Source organism: Schizosaccharomyces cryophilus, assembly GCF_000004155.1.
Source record: "Schizosaccharomyces cryophilus OY26 unplaced genomic scaffold supercont4.6, whole genome shotgun sequence".
Taxonomy (NCBI): Eukaryota; Fungi; Ascomycota; class Schizosaccharomycetes; order Schizosaccharomycetales; family Schizosaccharomycetaceae; genus Schizosaccharomyces; species Schizosaccharomyces cryophilus.
The window spans coordinates 825550-841967 of NW_013185629.1; the positions used below are offsets into that span (position 1 = coordinate 825550).

General features: G+C 38.5%; 8 protein-coding genes across 8 annotated transcripts; 3 read left to right on the forward strand and 5 right to left on the reverse strand.

The window, feature by feature from the left end:
* The first annotated feature begins 382 nt into the window (after positions 1-382).
* SPOG_01234 (inositol-polyphosphate 5-phosphatase) lies at positions 383-4023 on the forward strand. Its single transcript, XM_013169506.1, has one exon. It carries the CDS (start codon positions 483-485, stop codon positions 3708-3710), a length of 3228 nt encoding a protein of 1075 aa, XP_013024960.1. The 5' UTR covers positions 383-482; the 3' UTR covers positions 3711-4023.
* Positions 3800-4820, reverse strand: SPOG_01235 (translocon beta subunit Sbh1). The gene is made up of 4 exons (XM_013169507.1): positions 4709-4820; positions 4602-4663; positions 4409-4540; positions 3800-4291 (listed from the first exon to the last, which is right to left on the reverse strand). Exons 1-4 carry the CDS (start codon positions 4721-4723, stop codon positions 4192-4194), a joined length of 309 nt encoding a protein of 102 aa, XP_013024961.1. The 5' UTR covers positions 4724-4820; the 3' UTR covers positions 3800-4191.
* Positions 4821-5080: 260 nt separating this feature from the next.
* SPOG_01236 (YjgF family protein Mmf1) lies at positions 5081-5873 on the reverse strand. Its single transcript, XM_013169508.1, has one exon. The coding sequence runs from the start codon at positions 5755-5757 to the stop codon at positions 5266-5268; it is 492 nt and encodes a 163-aa protein (XP_013024962.1). The 5' UTR covers positions 5758-5873; the 3' UTR covers positions 5081-5265.
* Positions 5808-9663, reverse strand: SPOG_01238 (AP-2 adaptor complex subunit Apl1). Its single transcript, XM_013169510.1, has 6 exons — positions 9439-9663; positions 9181-9389; positions 9096-9141; positions 8796-9041; positions 8639-8757; positions 5808-8594 (listed from the first exon to the last, which is right to left on the reverse strand). Exons 1-6 carry the CDS (start codon positions 9484-9486, stop codon positions 7208-7210), a joined length of 2055 nt encoding a protein of 684 aa, XP_013024964.1. The 5' UTR covers positions 9487-9663; the 3' UTR covers positions 5808-7207.
* SPOG_01237 (60S ribosomal protein L13/L16) lies at positions 6265-7069 on the forward strand. Its single transcript, XM_013169509.1, has 2 exons — positions 6265-6360; positions 6426-7069. Exons 1-2 carry the CDS (start codon positions 6320-6322, stop codon positions 6976-6978), a joined length of 594 nt encoding a protein of 197 aa, XP_013024963.1. The 5' UTR covers positions 6265-6319; the 3' UTR covers positions 6979-7069.
* SPOG_01239 (ribosomal protein subunit L51-b) lies at positions 9617-11231 on the reverse strand. The gene has a single exon (XM_013169511.1). It carries the CDS (start codon positions 10783-10785, stop codon positions 10081-10083), a length of 705 nt encoding a protein of 234 aa, XP_013024965.1. The 5' UTR covers positions 10786-11231; the 3' UTR covers positions 9617-10080.
* SPOG_01240 (C-1-tetrahydrofolate synthase) lies at positions 11216-15197 on the forward strand. The gene is made up of 2 exons (XM_013169512.1): positions 11216-11957; positions 12164-15197. Exons 1-2 carry the CDS (start codon positions 11818-11820, stop codon positions 14943-14945), a joined length of 2922 nt encoding a protein of 973 aa, XP_013024966.1. The 5' UTR covers positions 11216-11817; the 3' UTR covers positions 14946-15197.
* SPOG_01241 (meiosis specific cyclin Crs1) lies at positions 14994-16345 on the reverse strand. Its single transcript, XM_013169513.1, has 4 exons — positions 15750-16345; positions 15632-15687; positions 15408-15588; positions 14994-15363 (listed from the first exon to the last, which is right to left on the reverse strand). The coding sequence occupies exons 1-4, from the start codon at positions 15886-15888 to the stop codon at positions 15146-15148; spliced, it is 594 nt and encodes a 197-aa protein (XP_013024967.1). The 5' UTR covers positions 15889-16345; the 3' UTR covers positions 14994-15145.
* Positions 16346-16418: the final 73 nt, after the last annotated feature.

Genomic DNA, 16418 nt, shown 5'->3' on the forward strand with positions numbered 1-16418 from the left:
ACGTTGATTACCTTCTTTCCAGCTGGCTGAATTTTTTTTGCTCTCCATACACATATTGCTGAAGTCTTTGCTAGAAGAAGTACTATGTCTTTTCAAATAAAACGACTAAAATGGGAAGAGAACTCTTCTGATCTTGAGCATACTACTGAGCATTGATTCTTATTGAGCACCTTAGTTACATTACTTAGCAAGCTGGCTCTTCACGAATTCACAGCGTTCCCTCTTTTTCATCTCGTACTGGTTTAAATATAGGTGAATTTAAAATTATATAATCATCTTACTTTATGACTAGGATTGAATAGAACTTTGTCAATTTCATCAACGTTTACAGGTATCATTAAAAGTGCTACCTAAGCTATTCTTGGTCAACACCAAAGACATTGTCTTTTTCTCTTTACTTAGACTGGAATTCGATTCACACTCAAATTGGGTATCATTGTTTTTGCATTCAATAATACTTTATAATACTTCGAAAGTAAACGATGCAATGTCTATTGCGAGAGCAGCCTCGATCGCTGGCACTCGCAAATAGAGACTATGCTTTGGTCTTTCATTCTGTCCCTCAAAACAAAAATTCATTATCCGTCTGTATAGCAGAGTTTGTATCTCTTAGTGAAAAGCCGCTAGATGGCTTCCGGAGAATTTCCAGTCGTCCTATATATGGTACGCTAGGTCTTATAGAACTTGAGAATTCAAACTTTTTATGCGTCATCACAGGAGCTAGCGAAGTTGCTCGTATACGTGACGGGGAACGCATTTTCCGTATCACAGAGGTTTGTTTTTACAGCGTAAATCGCCCTAATTGGGATCACATTCGTCAAGAAGGGGATTTTTTAGACAACACAGCTGATGGGTACGATTCGGACATTCCAGGGTATGATGCAACGAAGTATGCTTCAGAACCTTTCAGCAGCCTGCGAAAACTTTTGACAAATGGAACTTTTTATTTTTCCCTTGACTTTGATATTACTTCTCGTTTACAGCTGCGCACTTATCATGCTTATACGGATCCCCAATCAGACACGATGCATGAACAGTTTATGTGGAATGAATTCATGCTCCGTCAATTGTTTAAGTTTCGCTCTCACCTGAATTCCGACGAGAAAGAGGTGCTGGATTCATGCGGCTTTTATACATATGTAATTCGTGGCTTTTCTGGTACGGAACCTTTTAAACTAGGAATGCAAAATGTACGGCTTTCTCTCATATCAAGACTATCCTCTCTTCGTGCGGGTACGAGGTTTCTTGCCCGTGGTGTCGATGATGATGGCAACGTTGCCAACTATGTTGAAACGGAAACAATCCTCGATACTCCAAATTACTCTGTTAGCTTTATTCAAGTGCGAGGTAGTATTCCTATCTTTTGGGAACAGGAAGGTGTCCAAATGTTTGGGCAAAAGATTGACATTACCCGCTCTTTTGAAGCAACTCGAGCCGCGTTCGAGAAGCATTTTAGCGATATTATAAAAGAGTATGGTCCTGTACATATTGTTAATTTGCTGGGTACTGGTTCTGGAGAACGATCTCTTTCTGACAGACTGCGACAGCATATCCAGTACTCCCCTGAAAAAGAACAAATTCACCTTACCGAATTTGATTATCACTCCTTAATTCGTTCTTTTGAGGATGCAAATAAAATACGTCCTATGTTATACGGTAATGTAGAATCTTTTAGCTTTTATTCAGAAAAGCGAGACGGTGAGGCAATTACATCGCAGGACGGCATTTTCCGAACAAACTGTCTTGATTGTCTCGACAGAACGAACGTAATTCAAAATCTTATATCTAGGATGATTTTAGAAAACGTAATGTTACACACTCGACAGAATGCGGGTTATGATTTTTGGCAATTGCATTCTACGCTTTGGGCAAATAACGGTGACGCATTGTCTCATATTTACACTGGCACCGGTGCTCTAAAATCTAGTTTCACTAGAAAGGGAAAGTTGAGTTTAACAGGTGCCTTAAATGATCTTTCCAAAAGCGTGGGACGAATGTATATTAATAATTTTCAGGATAAAGGTAGACAGGAAACCATTGATTTATTACTTGGTCGTTTGATTGATCAACATCCTGTAATCTTATATGATCCTATCCATGAATATGTCAATCATGAACTAAAGAAGCGAGAAAATGAATTCTCGGAACAGAAGAATGCATCTATTTTTGTTGCAAGTTATAACTTAAATGGTTGCAATCCTACTTCTGAGTTGGAAAGTTGGCTTTTCCCTGATGATAATCCCATGGCGGATATTTATGTCGTCGGTTTTCAAGAGATTGTCCAGTTAACCCCTCAGCAAGTAATTAACGCTGATCCTGCAAAAAGGCGTGAATGGGAAACCTGCGTAAAGCGTCTACTAAATAATAGAACTAAGGATGGCTCAAAGTATGTCCAATTGCGGTCTGGCCAGTTAGTTGGTACCGCCATGATAGTCTTTGTGAAAGAGTCCTGCTTGCCGAGTATAAAGAATGTTGAGGGAACTGTTAAGAAAACTGGATTGGGAGGTGTTTCCGGCAACAAGGGTGCTGTTGCTATTCGATTTGATTTTGAAGATACAGGAATTTGCTTTATTACTTCACATCTTGCAGCAGGTTATACAAATTATGATGAAAGAAATCATGACTACCAGACCATTGCTAATGGTTTGAGATTTAAGCGAGGCCGCTCAATATTTAACCATGACTACGTTGTATGGTTTGGAGATTTCAACTATCGCATTTCTTTGACGTATGAAGACACAATTTACTGCATCGAGCAAGGAAAACTAGAAAACCTGTTTGAGAATGATCAACTAAATAATCAAATGCTGACAGGCGACGTATTTCCTTTCTTTTCTGAGCTTCCTATCACGTTTCCTCCGACTTATAAGTTTGATATAGGCACGGATACGTATGATACTTCGGATAAACATCGCGTTCCAGCTTGGACAGACCGGATATTGTATAGAGGAGAATTAAAACCGATTGCTTATAATTCTGCTCCTTTATATTTTTCTGATCACCGTCCTGTACTTGCTTCGTACGAGGCAAGTATCGTCAAAGTTGACAAAGCGAAGAAGAAAAGACTCTTTGAAGAGCTGTACTTACAAAGAAAAGTTGACGTACGAGATGCTAGTAATACCTCCTATACCTTAATAGACATTTCTGGTTCTGTTACTGGAAAACCCAACTTAATTCCTTATGTGCCGGCCAATGGTATGGATAAGATAAAAAAACCAAGTGTTGATAGCAGAAAATGGTGGTTTGAGGATGGATTACCTGCACGTTCCATTGCGGCACCACCCGGAATTGACTATCAACTAAACCCAGATCGACCTGTTAATCCTTTCACTCCTAGCAAGGAACCCGACTGGGTCAAACCTGAAAAAATCCTGAACTCGGAAAAGAAGCAAGAACAGCATCCAGCAATGAGTTCGCAAGTAACGAATCCTTTACAATCTCTGAATAGCAGTCATCCCTCGTTGATTCCTCAGCAGTCTTTGTCCAAACCAACGAAGCCCTCAAAGCCTGACCATTTAGCAGCACCTCGAATGAAGCCAGCACTACCTCCCAGGACAAACCCTTCTTCGTCAAATTCTACCTCTTTGCGCTCTTCACCCAGCAATATTCCGCCCACTCCACCCCCGAGGAAATCTACTAGTACACCTCAGCCAGATCTCTTAGCCTCTTCACCCGAGGATAGTAAACTGACCTGGAAACCGCTCGTTTAAAATGATCATGACAGCATTCGACGAATATCCATTAGATATTGAAATTACCTACAGTTTTGTATTTATTTATTAATTTTTTCTTATTCTTTTTGATCTATGAATAAGCCTGTCAAACTGTATGAGATGTTGATAGTTGAAAGGTTACAAAGTTGAAGGAAGTGCATTCTCTTTTTTCTTTTTCTTTTTTTTTTCTTTTTTTTTAAAAAAAAAAGGAAGAGAAGTATCGTAGGATCCATCTTACAGCTAAAATTTATCTACTCAACCACAATCTATCATAAACAGTTCAACTCTAACTGGAAACTACAAACAAGAGGTAGAATATCAATTCATGAAATATTCTTCATTGAAACGGACGATACGCTCAAACTATCTATGTGTAAGAGTAAATAGGAGAGAAAACGTTTTGTAATTCGTTTAAATAAGACCATGCTTCCATGCCCAAAGGAAAGATTAATAAGTGGATAAATTATCAAAAAACAAATTACTCAGAAGCAAAGTTTTTCAGAATTCTAGCGACGATATGGAGGGCAAAGACAGAAGCAATGAATCCAACACTAAGGACCATGACGACCACTGGATCACTATAGTTGTTTGTGTGAGTAAAAGACGTTGCTTGTTTTCTCACTTTCATTCGAGGTTTTCGCTCCAAGAGGAATCATAACAAGGAATGAAAGTGTTTCATTAAGATGAAAACTTACACTTTAAAGCCGGTAGCCTCGTCAGAGTACAACTTCAACAAGGTAGGAGTAGAACCTTCTGCACCAGCAGCGCGAGGGCCAGCAGGTCCGGTGTTGGCATCTTTAGCGGTTTTTTCAGCGGCAGCACGACGTCTAATGGAAATCATTGTTAGAACAGACAACGAACTCGAGGATCGAAATTCCTCGAACCTACCTAATTTGAGATTTTGGGCCACCGGGAGCTGAAGAACCAGCGTTTTTTACAGTACCAGATGCCTAAAGGTTAGATACCGGAAAAAGATCTTTTTATGTCAAACATACTTTGGAGGAAGACATGTCAAAAGTGGTATGCTATGGATTCGACTTTAATGATCTTAACAGAAGGAAACAAGATGAAAGAATAGTGTATCAGAACGTGTCTTGTATAAGATTAATGAGTGTTTTATTTTACGTTACTTTGGTTTATAATCCTCTAACGTGGTATAGCGAGGTATAATCATTAGGAAATGAGAAGAGTTGGATGAGGAAACGGCTGTATTAAAAGCATAAGCTTAAAGTAGTAGCCAAGGAGGGTGATGAGTATGTGTCTGTCGGCGAAGAAGGGACCTAGGGCTTTGATTCTGAATTCGCTCTTTCTACTGTTGTATGGTTTGGGCTGAAACGAACTTATGGAAGCTACTACAAAATAATACTTTTGGATGATAAAGAAGGATAAAAATCAAGAGAATTGAAATACGTATTATTTATTTCCTTGTTATTATAACAAGAGCAGAAAATCAAAAAAGCTATGCGTTGAGAATTCCGCCAAGACATACACAAAAAGAAGCGATGATCGGCAAGGAGAAAGTCAAAGTATGAGTAGCCATGTGAGTAGCAATTTACTCGGCAGCAATGCACTCAATTTCAATCTTGACACCTTGAGCTTCAAGAGGAAGAGTCTTGACAGCTACGCAAGAACGAGCAGGCTTAGGATCAGGAAGTACTTCAGCGTAAGCCTTGTTCACGGTAGCAAAGTCACCCATGTCAGCTAGGAAGATATTAATCTTGACAATCTTTTCCAAGCCGGAACCAGCTTCCTTCAAAACTTCTTCCAAGTTTGAAAGGCATTGACGAGTTTGAGTGCCGACACAACCCTCAACGACCTTTCCATCCTTTACGGGGATTTGGCCTGAGCAATAGATTGTTCCGTTGGCCTTAATAGCTTGATTGTAAGGGCCAGCGCTAGAAAGTTTGGGGCTATTAATGACTGTCTTGGTACTCATGTTGGATACAAAACTAGGGCGATATGTGGCACGAGTGGGAACAATAAAGGATCTAGTAAGAAGAGGACGACCAAGTGAAAGAGTACTTTTAGCAAGGTTTCTTAGCATGTTGCTGAGACCAAATCTTGGTTCTTTGCTGGGATTCCATATATACTACAAAATTAAGATACGGAATCGCAACGCACATTTGGTATCTAAACTGTTCTTCAGGTTTTGGTATTGCACACAGTACTTGAAGAAAAACCAGCAGAACGCATTAGCCTATGCGCACCTTTTTGGGTGTTTGATTTTGATAGATCTTCTGTTTCTTCATCCTGAAAGTTCCAATAAAAAAAGATAGGATCTTTAAGGAAACCGGAATACGCAAGTTTGTTTATTACGGAATCTCAGTTGCATTCGTTATTTCAAAATCGAGAAGTAATGCCCTTTTTTTTTAAAAAAAAAGTCTTCTACATTTACTTTTAATTGAATCATATTCTCCAACAAACGCTAAGAAAACCATCTCGTTTTCCTGCTTCCTTTTTCTTTCGTAAATCTTACGCTGACCCCCTTCTCGTTTATTTTGAAGCTTTAATTACGCGAAGGACAAACTTTGGGTCTCAGAAAACAGTCACGGGAAATCAAAACAAACCAACGCGTCTGCAATGTTGTCTGTAGGACACGACGAAACATGTCAGAGTTTCAAAAAGTAGTTGTCATTGATGCCAAGGGGTATGTTTGTTTATAATTTCTTTTTTTTTTTAGTTGAATGAAAGTCACTAATTGTTTCTTTATAGCCATCTCATGGGCCGTTTAGCTTCTGTTGTTGCTAAGCAACTTTTGTCGGGTCAAAAAGTCGTCGTTGTCCGTTGTGAAGAGTTAAACATCTCTGGCAGCTTCTTCCGTAACAAGCTCAAGTACCTCGCCTACTTGCGCAAGTCTTGCCGTTACAACCCTACTCGTGGTGCTTTCCACTTCCGTGCTCCCTCTCGCATTTTCCAAAAGGCTGTTCGCGGTATGCTTCCCCACAAGAGTCCCCGTGGTCAAGCTGCCTTGGAACACTTGCAAGCTGTTGAGGGTGTTCCTCCTCCCTTCGATAAGCAAAAGCGTGTTGTCGTCCCTGCTGCCCTTCGTGTCTTACGCCTTAAGCCTGGCCGTAAGTACTGCACTGTTGGTCGTCTCTCCTCTGAGGTTGGCTGGAAGTACTCTGACGTTGTCTCCAAATTGGAAGAACGCAGAAAGGTCAAGAGTGCTGCTTTCTATCAAGCTAAGTTAGCCAAGCAAAAGAAGGTTGCTGCTGCCAAGTCTGCTTCTTCTATTAACCAAAAACTGGCTTCCTACGGATACTAATTTTCTTGATTACTTTTTTTAAAATATAAAAAAAGATGTCATTGATTTTCTGATGTAGCTTGATTAAGCTTTGTAAATTCTTTCTTTACCATTCAGTAAGTTATGAATAATGTAGCTTCCATCTGCTGAACTTACCAAATATGTCATCCTTGTAGACTGTTGACTATGAAACATTATTGTTTTCTATTTTGTAATATTTGGCACAGTTTTAATGCGCATTATTAGTTCATTAATCTTTAGAAATCATAGGCTCATCTTGATTTTCCAATTCGGCCAAGAACTGTATATTGGATACATATTCAGTTTGTGGTGTGGGTCCATTTTCACTTAGAGGGGTTTGACTCCATAGTCCACCAGAATTAACATCGATTTCACTTTTCGTTGCGTAGTTTCCATCTATAGTGCTCGATGACTGTAAGTTGTATTCCATCTCCAGATCTCCTGTAGAATTTGCAGCTAAATTGGCTTGCTGCCGCAGAACAGGACTCTGTTCCAGATACTGAGGGAAAGAACCCCTTGCAAACCGATTAGGCGGTTTATGGTAAACAGATGAAAGAGTACCAACGTTTAACAAAAGCTGCTCCGTCGTGTCTGGATCATAAGTGCCGGCTTTCACATCAACAGAAGGTGCATTCGTTAAAATCACCTTCCTTGCAAGCTCCGGATTAGTTGATAACATACGAGAGTATATGATGCCTCGGTCGCGCAAATCCGGATCTTGAATCTCTTCAATACACAGCTGCAAAATTTTAGTAACCATTTCTGAACCTGCAGCAGGCAGCTTCAAAAATAGTTTGGTAACCGCCGTTAAGATCGTCAGCTGTAATTCCAAAGGTTCGTATAGAAATCCATCGACGTACTCCTCCATCAAAGAGCATGAGTTTTCAACTGACTCAGCATAGTGACCAAGTAGCCATATAAAAGCTGCTTTTGCTTCTGGCTCATCAAGGAACTCTATATTTTTCAGTAAAATAGAAAGTAGGTGCTTATAGCGATTAGGATACTTTCTCATTATATCCCTAATGATGATTGCAGCCTCTTGTACCACGTAGGTTATCTTAGTGTCAATTAATTCAACAAGACAATCAACACAGTCATCTGCACGGCTTTCAATCTGTACAGCCAAATGACCTATATATCTAACAGACTTTCTTGATAACTCCACGTCGACCTCCGAAGCGTATTCCATAAATTCTGGCAAAATATGGTCAAGATTTTCCTCATTTGCTAGTTTCGCCAATATACTGAATTTTTCAAGCTTAACGTACGCAGGGTCATCAAAATGACAGAAGAAAAAATGTAAATCAGTCTGAAAGATCTCTGGGTATGCGTCCAGTATTAATTCCACGTTACGTAAAAGAACATACTGAGTCGGTGAAGATTTTCTAGCTAGCATAGTTACCAAAGGTGGAACCACCTTTGTAAGATGATCTTTAACGAGTAAATCATCGCTCATATAATTAATAAAGTAAAGTACAGCTTTGATAGCCCCCATACACACTGCCGTGTTTCCATGCTGAAGCCAAGGTGATATCCGTTCAGCAAAGTTTTCGGCTTCTCCAGGCTTTTGTGGAACATAGCATATAAGAGAATCGAAAATAATAGTTTGCAGCCATCTATGTTTAACTGTTAATATATAAGGATTATAAGCAGACCTTACTCTGAGCAATTACTCAAACAATCAATTATTTTCGATGTAACATCTTTAGTAAGTGTAAGTTTGAAGACATCTGAGGATTGAACGATGGAAATAAGGACAGCTAAAGCATTGGCAACAACCTATTCATGTTAGCAAAAGGCGAAAGCGCCCCACTTACGATAGCAGACTCATCATTTAGCATCTCTTTTATATTTTTCATTAAGCCTGAAGACTCAACTATCTTTCGGTCATAAGAATAAATCCTCGCGACTCCCATAACGGCTGTTTTGCGCACATAAGGATCGATATCATCGAGTAATCGAATAATTGGATCAAGAGAAGCAACCCAGAAGTTTTTTATATGAATTGAAGTTAAAGTCTTTAAAGAAAGATCACGTAATACTGGATTTGAAGAGTAGACACCCTACGATTAGAGGTTAGTTTTCCGTTTTATGATACAATGAACAAAATAGCTTACCTTAAGCAAAACTGGAATTGCCTTTTTTGCTTCTGAAGGATCCAACCTGTTATTATAAGTAAAAAGAAATTGAATGAGTACAAACCTTGCAAAACTTTTCAAATAAAGATAACACAATTTCTTCAAATCGACATTGCTGGTCTCCATACAAGATATAACAGCAGCAAAAAGAGAAGTCATATCATATCCCATTGACATATTCGCTATTATTTTTTTCATTGCACCAATCCGTTTAGTGGCAGACTTGTCTTTGGAATCAGCTCGTAGAATGGCCTCTAGCTCAGAAAGCTCAGACTTTAAAAAATTTGTTATTTAAAAACAATCGTAAAAATTTTTTCCTTACAGAATCAGAATGGGAAGAATTCCCCGACGGAAGCACTATATTGACCATGGTCACTATATACGTACTCAGTAGGATTGTAGCGATTACAGTACGGCTTACAACTTCAGTGCCCTGATTTATTTATAGATGAAGAACAGAATGTTGCTAATATATTATACGAGTAAAAGTTCATACATATCTCGTAAATAGCTTTAGGATTTGGTTAAGTTATATTTTCATCAAGATGTAAATTAGGTTAATTAGCAGAAAGAGGCATTCGCATATTGCAAGCACATACATTTACAGAATTTTGAACTATTAATCAAACATGAATAGTGGGAAAATGACCCAGATCAGCAGATTACATTATTGAAATCAAAACAAAATTGATCCCTTTAGATATTCGATGTAAAGATGGGATTGTAAAGCATGAAATTAAAAAAGAAGGTTGACAGCATGCTGAATCAGCGTCCAATATGAAGCTCAAAACTCCAAGGTCAGGCGAAGACTTTGAAAGGGCATTGTAACAAGCCGGTATTGAAAGGAGCAATCAGGAAGTTCAAACCTCACAAGGAGACTATGAGAAAGAAGCATTCAAAGAAGGAAGGCGATTCATCAATGACGCTTAAGTGCAGCTTTTTTGACAAAAGAAATATATGGAATTCAAAACAAATCCGCTCGAAGTAACTTATTTTTCCTAATTAAATTTGGTATTATCCGACCATTTTTATCTGCACTTAGAGATTGAACATAAAAGGACATATCACTGGGATGAAGATCTTTCGTGGTACCAGAAGAAGTGATGATACCAGCTACTCCAAACATAAGTTCCTTTGAGGAGGCGGTGGACCTTCCATAAGAAAACGGTAATGGTACGTTCTTAGTAGATATAAATGTATTCTTCCTTGAACGCGTGGCTTCTTGTTTGGACGAAGAGTCCAATAATTGAATATTAGCATATAGAGCACCACGCTGAAGATTGGGTTTTTGAGCAAGATAAGCGTTGCTGTATGGAAAACTTTGAGGAACGAAAAATTGAGCAAATTTATCATAATCTTCAACCTTCCTTTTCGTAACTGGGAGGTTTAAATCATGTATGCGTTTCAACGTCCGCACAAAGCGGTCGCACGCGGAAAAAGAGCATTGATGTTCAGGAGTATCAAATTGATCAACGGATATATAACGGGTATTAAAAATTGGGAATTTCCGCTTCACGCCCCAATCACCTCGATTTCGCTGGGATTTTTTAGCGGTTAACGCCTGCAAAGATGGGAAACAGGCATTCTCGGGTTTTACAGATAACTCTTCTGGTAAAATGCGAGCCAGAGTTACAGCCCGAGAGTTTCGAAATAGGTCAATAAACTTCATTCTGACAATTATTTTTCAATTTGGAGCATTAATAGGGGTAGCAATAAAAGGTAAAAAAAGTTCTTTTTTCGTCTTTCTTTGGAAAGTAAAAAAGAAGGTTAACAAAAATAGAAGTAGTTGGGACAAATAAATATGTTAATATCTTAAGGATAGGTGCAAAACAATGCAAAGAACTAAAAATATGTGATCGACTACTCAAGTCGCGTTTCGAACCAGCGCTACATCTAAAACTAATTTACAAATCAATCAACCTGAAATAGTAAATGTTCAAGTGATTCTTTCTAGAAACACTCACCTTTTAAAAGCGATTTCTGATGATAGATGGTAAAGGAAGAGACGAGATTATGCTCTTCAATGGAAAGGACATTGTTACTTAATTTCAAACCAAAATAAACGATGCATGAGGCAACTTCTTCCTTTAACAATACCCTTTTAATAAAACAATCGCATATATAAACGCGTAATTTCGCGTAGAATGGTTGTTAGCTGTTATAGAGTGGTATAAGAAGTTAATTGATTGGATGAACGAGTGTAGAATTGATTATTTTTTCTCTCTTTTAGTATGTTTTACGCGTGGATACTGCAACTCTCGGCTTTACTAAGCTTTTTTTTGAAAAATTTAAATGAAACGGGACATTCTTTTGGGAGGAATTTAGGAGGATAGCCATAATAATTGGTACAGTACTTAAATTAGGACATGTACGCTTTTATGCCTACACCTGTAGCTATAAATTGACGGGAAAATATCTATGAAACAATGAATGATTGTTAAGTTCAATTGAAACACCACTCAAAAGAGTTGATTACTATAAAGTTAGAAGAAACCAAAAAGTCATGGTCATCACTTTCAAAATCTCTTTTTGTTTTGCTAATTTATTTCTTTAAGGTCTTTTATTATCTCCTTAACTCAATGAAATAGCATAATTAGTATGATGGTTAATTATATAATGCTTGTCACACCGTCATAGATGTATTTGGATCTATTTCAACCGGAGCACTTATTTTTGGTTGGTTGGCCTTTTTAAGGCAAAAATGATTTTTTCAAGGTTTTTTCGGAGTAGTGCTGCTCTGAAAGATGCAGTTCAAATCAAAGGAACAGCAAATGTACGGTTGTTTAACAATTCAGCGATTTTGACATCAGCAACAATCCTTGATGGAAAGTTTCTGTCCAGGTAAGTGTTTCAAACTTCATGAGAGAAAAGAAATTGAGTTGACTTGAAATGGGAACTTTTGAATTGGATGAATCGGACTTATCAATGATATTGGGATCATTGCAGTTAACGATTACCTTTATTGTTCCTATGATTGCGCCCGATATTCTGTACCTCCTTTTGTTATTACTTATATTGTTTTCGATGTAGTTAATCCTTTCTCGTAGAAAGATACAGAACTCTGTTGCTGAAGAGGTTGAACAATTAAAACGGAAGGATGAAAATTATCATCCTTCCCTCGTTATTGTTCAAGTAGGAAAGAGAGAAGATTCCAACGTATATGTTCGCATGAAAGAAAAGGCAGCTAAGAAAGTCGGTATTACATACAAGCATTATGCATTTCCTGACACTATAAGCCAATCTACTCTGTTGCGAGAAGTACGAAAGTTAAATGATGACCTGAGTGTCCATGGAATTCTCGTTCAATTACCACTTCCTCGTCATCTTAATGAAAAATCCATCACTGAATCCATTTTAGCTGAAAAAGACGTCGATGGTTTTGGTGCAGTAAACATAGGTATGCTTGCGAAAAACACATCTACACCCATTCATGTTCCTTGCACTCCCATGGGAGTTATGGAATTGCTCCATCATCACAACATTCCCATTGCTGGTAAAAATGCTGTTATCCTTGGGAGAAGCGACATCGTCGGGAACCCTGTCAGCTACTTACTTCGTCAAGAAAACGCTACCGTTACCGTCTGTCATTCTCATACGAAAAACTTACCAGAGCAAATTGCAAAAGCGGACATCTTGGTTGCTGCATTAGGCAAACCAGAGTTTGTTCGTGGAGAATGGGTTAAACCAGGCGCAGTTGTCGTGGATGTTGGAATAAATGCTATACAACGTAGTGGCAAGCGCGAATTGGTAGGTGATGTTCATTATCCTTCTGTGTCTCAAGTTGCTGGTCACATCACTCCTGTTCCCGGAGGTGTTGGCCCTATGACTGTTGCAATGTTAATGCGAAACACCGTCAGGGCAGCTGAGCTTTCGCGAAACAAAAGCATTTTGCGTAAGGTTTCCATCAATGAAGTCACTTTGAAAGAGCCCGTTCCTTCAGATATTGAAATAGCCAAGTCTCAAGAACTAAAGAAAATCACGACTGTGGCCGAAGAAATGGGGATCCATGAAACGGAAATTGAAACCTATGGTCACTACAAGGCAAAAGTTGACTTGAAATTATACGAGCGGTTGAAGCACCGAAAAGATGGTAACTATATTGTTGTTAGTGGTATCACTCCTACACCTTTTGGTGAGGGAAAGAGTACGGTAGTAGCAGGATTGGTTCAAGCTCTTGGTCATTTAGGTAAATTGGGTATCGCTTGTGTTCGTCAACCCTCCCAAGGTCCTACCTTTGGCGTTAAGGGTGGAGCAGCTGGCGGTGGATATGCTCAATTTGTTCCTATGGATGATTTTAACTTGCATATGACTGGTGATATTCATGCCGTTACAGCTGCCAATAATCTTTTAGTCGCTGCTCTTGAAACCAGAATGTTTCATGAAAGTACTCAAAGTGACGCAGCTCTAATTAAGAGAATGTTACCTTTTAAAAATGGTCATCGTGTTATTCCTAAAGGTTTGCTTCCAAGATGGAAAAGAATTTGTGATATTTTAAAGCATGATCCTACCGAAATCGATAATGCCAGCCAAGATGTTTTGAAGAAATTTGTTCGCTTAAATATCGACCTAGAAACTATTGCCTGCAATCGTGTTCTAGATGTTAATGATCGTTTCTTGAGAACCATTGAAGGAGGACTAGCCCCTACCGAAAAGGGACGCAGTCGAAAGACGTCCTTCGACATTTCCGTTGCCAGTGAGTGCATGTCAATTTTGGCTCTTTCAAATGATTTGAAGGATATGAGACATCGCTTGACAAATATGGTAATTGCTAATGACAAAAACGGCAATCCGATAACTGCTGGAGATCTTGGTGTAGCCGGTGCTATGGCTGTTTTGTTAAAGGATGCTATTAAACCTAACCTTATGCAAACACTTGAGGGTACACCTGCTTTGGTGCATGCAGGACCTTTTGCAAACATCAGTATTGGCGCTTCTTCTACTATCGCTGACAAAATTGCGCTTAAACTAGCTGGCACAGAGTCTTTTGAAAATGCTGATAAGGCTGGTTATGTTGTCACTGAGGCTGGTTTCGCTTCTGACATGGGTATGGAGAAATTTTTCAATATCAAGTGTAGAAGCTCAGGATTAAAGCCCAGTGCTGTGGTTTTAGTAACTACAGTCAAAGCTCTTAAGCTTCATGGCGGTGGACAAAAACTTAAGCCTGGTACCCCTTTGCCTGATGAATACCTTTTAGAGAATCTGGATCTTGTTAGCAAAGGCTGTGCGAATATGGTTAAACATATACAGAACTCTCAGAAATTTAACGTTCCAGTGGTGGTGGCAATCAATAGCTTTAAAACTGATACTGCTAAGGAATATCAGATCATTCGCGAACATGCTGTTAATGCTGGAGCCATTGATGCTATTCCTTCTTTCCAATTTAGCAAGGGCGGCCAGGGAGCCATTAGCTTGGCTGAAACCGTAATGAAAGCTTGCTCGACGTCCCAAAAAAGTGATTTTAAATTCCTTTATGATTCCAATGCTTCTATCGAAGATAAAATTACAACAATTGCGAAGGAGATGTACGGTGCTAAAGGAATTGAGTTTAGTCTGTTGGCGGAAAAACGTATGAAGGATTATAAACGCCAAGGATACGAGCATTTGCCCATCTGTATGGCTAAGACTCAGTACTCACTGTCACATGATCCTAAATTGCTGAACGTTCCAAAAGAGTTTACTGTACCCATTCGTGATATGCGTTTGAATGCAGGAGCTGGATTCATCTATCCCTTAACTGCTAAAATCCAAACCATTCCTGGTTTACCTACGGCTCCTGCTTATTTAAATATAGACTTAACTGATGACGGTGAAATTTTGGGGCTTTCTTAGATAAACAAATTGGACTGTAAAATAGTACAAAGTTAGGCTCAAATATGGGCTGAAACCAAAGACTGGTCTTGTTGGAATTAATATTATTTATTATTAGATTATAACGCTGATTAAGACGATGCAGAGGATTTTCATGACTGACAAATCCCCAAACAATAAGCAGGTGTAGATTAAGTTTAATAGGTGTGATTAATTTAACCTCAAGAGAGAGAGGGTAACTTTTTAAATATGAGTTCAATGCAGTCATTAAAACGTTTTAAGTATTTAAATTCATTTTCCTTGTCACCTTCAATGTCCATAGAAGTGCATAAATAAAAAAAAGGTGTAATAACAAATCGAGAAGGCCACATGGCATTAAGGAGTATCCACAGAGAGGCACAAATAATTTCACTCGGCCTAAAAGCAGTGAATCGACAATCTGTACATTGGTTAAATGAAGTTGTTATCGTATATAACACATACCCTTCATTATTTCAACCAGCATGTACTGCCACTCGCACATAAGCTGCTCAGAATCCTCTTCTGAAAGAGTTTTGAAAAACGAATGCTGGAAAATCAGAGGAGTAAGGTAGGATTCGACGGACGGGAGAGATAGGACATAAATGTCATAAGTCAGAAGCGACAGTACTATTTTTTCGTATTTCTTTTAACTAATTAGTCGGGATTGACCGAAAGCATAGACGTACCTCTAGCTCACGTATAGATAAACTTGGTGCGAGTTGTTTACAGAAACTTTTCTTTGCTGTTCACGAAACTCAATTAGTTTATAGAAAGGAGAAAAAGGATAATTTTGGATACACTTACCAACCGTAAAGTCACTTGTGAGTTTACAGGCGATAAATAAAGTCCCAATTGCATATATCTTGAAAGCTTTAGAAGGAATAGAGGGTTTGATAGAATAGCAGCGATCTAAAAGGACTATCGCAATGCATAGAGTGTCCATTGAAACATAGTCGATAGCCTCCTGTAACAGTAAGCCGATTATTCAAGCACGAACAAATACCTCATATAAAACGCTGAATAGCTGTCTACGCTTTTGAGAATATGATAAATTCTTCAATAGAGATTCAGGTACCACCTTCCTAATGCTATTCATTTCCTGTTCGATAATCCGATTCATGGTAGCATCGCGTCGAAGAGACTTAAAATGAGAGGTTAAAGAGTCAGAGAGTTCAACATCACTTGGTGATACTTTGTTTAAGCTATCTGTAAAACGAACGTCTTCAAAGGATATTTTCAACTTCTTTTGTTGAGCATTGAATAGTAGACATGTTTCATATTTAGATGCCAGCATTCTTGGTTTAATTCAACAATTGTTAGATATTATATATATTTGTTTTAAAGTAAATGGTTTAAATAAGATAATGATCAAATTTAAGTACAGGTAGATGTTGGTTTTATCCAGATGAGAAGGACGCGAGTACGCGACTTATATAAACAATGGAACTTGGGTGAGTAAAGTTTAAGGAAAGC

Bases quoted from the DNA above. Each gene is read 5' to 3' on its own strand.
- SPOG_01234 (XM_013169506.1), top strand. From the start codon at position 483: ATGCAATGTCTATTGCGAGAGCAGCCTCGATCGCTGGCACTCGCAAAT.
- SPOG_01235 (XM_013169507.1), bottom strand. The intron at 4,541-4,601 runs GTAGGTTCGAGG...GATTTCCATTAG, and splicing joins GGCCCAAAATCTCAAATTAG to ACGTCGTGCTGCCGCTGAAA. The intron at 4,292-4,408 runs GTAAGTTTTCAT...AAACAACTATAG, and splicing joins GAGGCTACCGGCTTTAAAGT to TGATCCAGTGGTCGTCATGG.
- SPOG_01236 (XM_013169508.1), bottom strand. From the start codon at position 5,757: ATGCTAAGAAACCTTGCTAAAAGTACTCTTTCACTTGGTCGTCCTCTT.
- SPOG_01237 (XM_013169509.1), top strand. From the start codon at position 6,320: ATGTCAGAGTTTCAAAAAGTAGTTGTCATTGATGCCAAGGG. The intron at 6,361-6,425 runs GTATGTTTGTTT...GTTTCTTTATAG, and splicing joins GTTGTCATTGATGCCAAGGG to CCATCTCATGGGCCGTTTAG.
- SPOG_01238 (XM_013169510.1), bottom strand. From the start codon at position 9,486: ATGGTCAATATAGTGCTTCCGTCGGGGAATTCTTCCCATTCTGATTCT. The intron at 9,390-9,438 runs GTAAGGAAAAAA...AATTTTTTAAAG, and splicing joins ATTCTTCCCATTCTGATTCT to TCTGAGCTTTCTGAGCTAGA. The intron at 8,595-8,638 runs GTAAGGTCTGCT...AGTTAAACATAG, and splicing joins TGTTTGAGTAATTGCTCAGA to ATGGCTGCAAACTATTATTT.
- SPOG_01239 (XM_013169511.1), bottom strand. From the start codon at position 10,785: ATGAAGTTTATTGACCTATTTCGAAACTCTCGGGCTGTAACTCTGGCT.
- SPOG_01240 (XM_013169512.1), top strand. From the start codon at position 11,818: ATGATTTTTTCAAGGTTTTTTCGGAGTAGTGCTGCTCTGAAAGATGCA. The intron at 11,958-12,163 runs GTAAGTGTTTCA...CCTTTCTCGTAG, and splicing joins GATGGAAAGTTTCTGTCCAG to AAAGATACAGAACTCTGTTG.
- SPOG_01241 (XM_013169513.1), bottom strand. From the start codon at position 15,888: ATGGACACTCTATGCATTGCGATAGTCCTTTTAGATCGCTGCTATTCT. The intron at 15,589-15,631 runs GTACGTCTATGC...ATTAGTTAAAAG, and splicing joins TATCTATACGTGAGCTAGAG to AAATACGAAAAAATAGTACT. The intron at 15,364-15,407 runs GTATGTGTTATA...ACCAATGTACAG, and splicing joins GCTGGTTGAAATAATGAAGG to ATTGTCGATTCACTGCTTTT.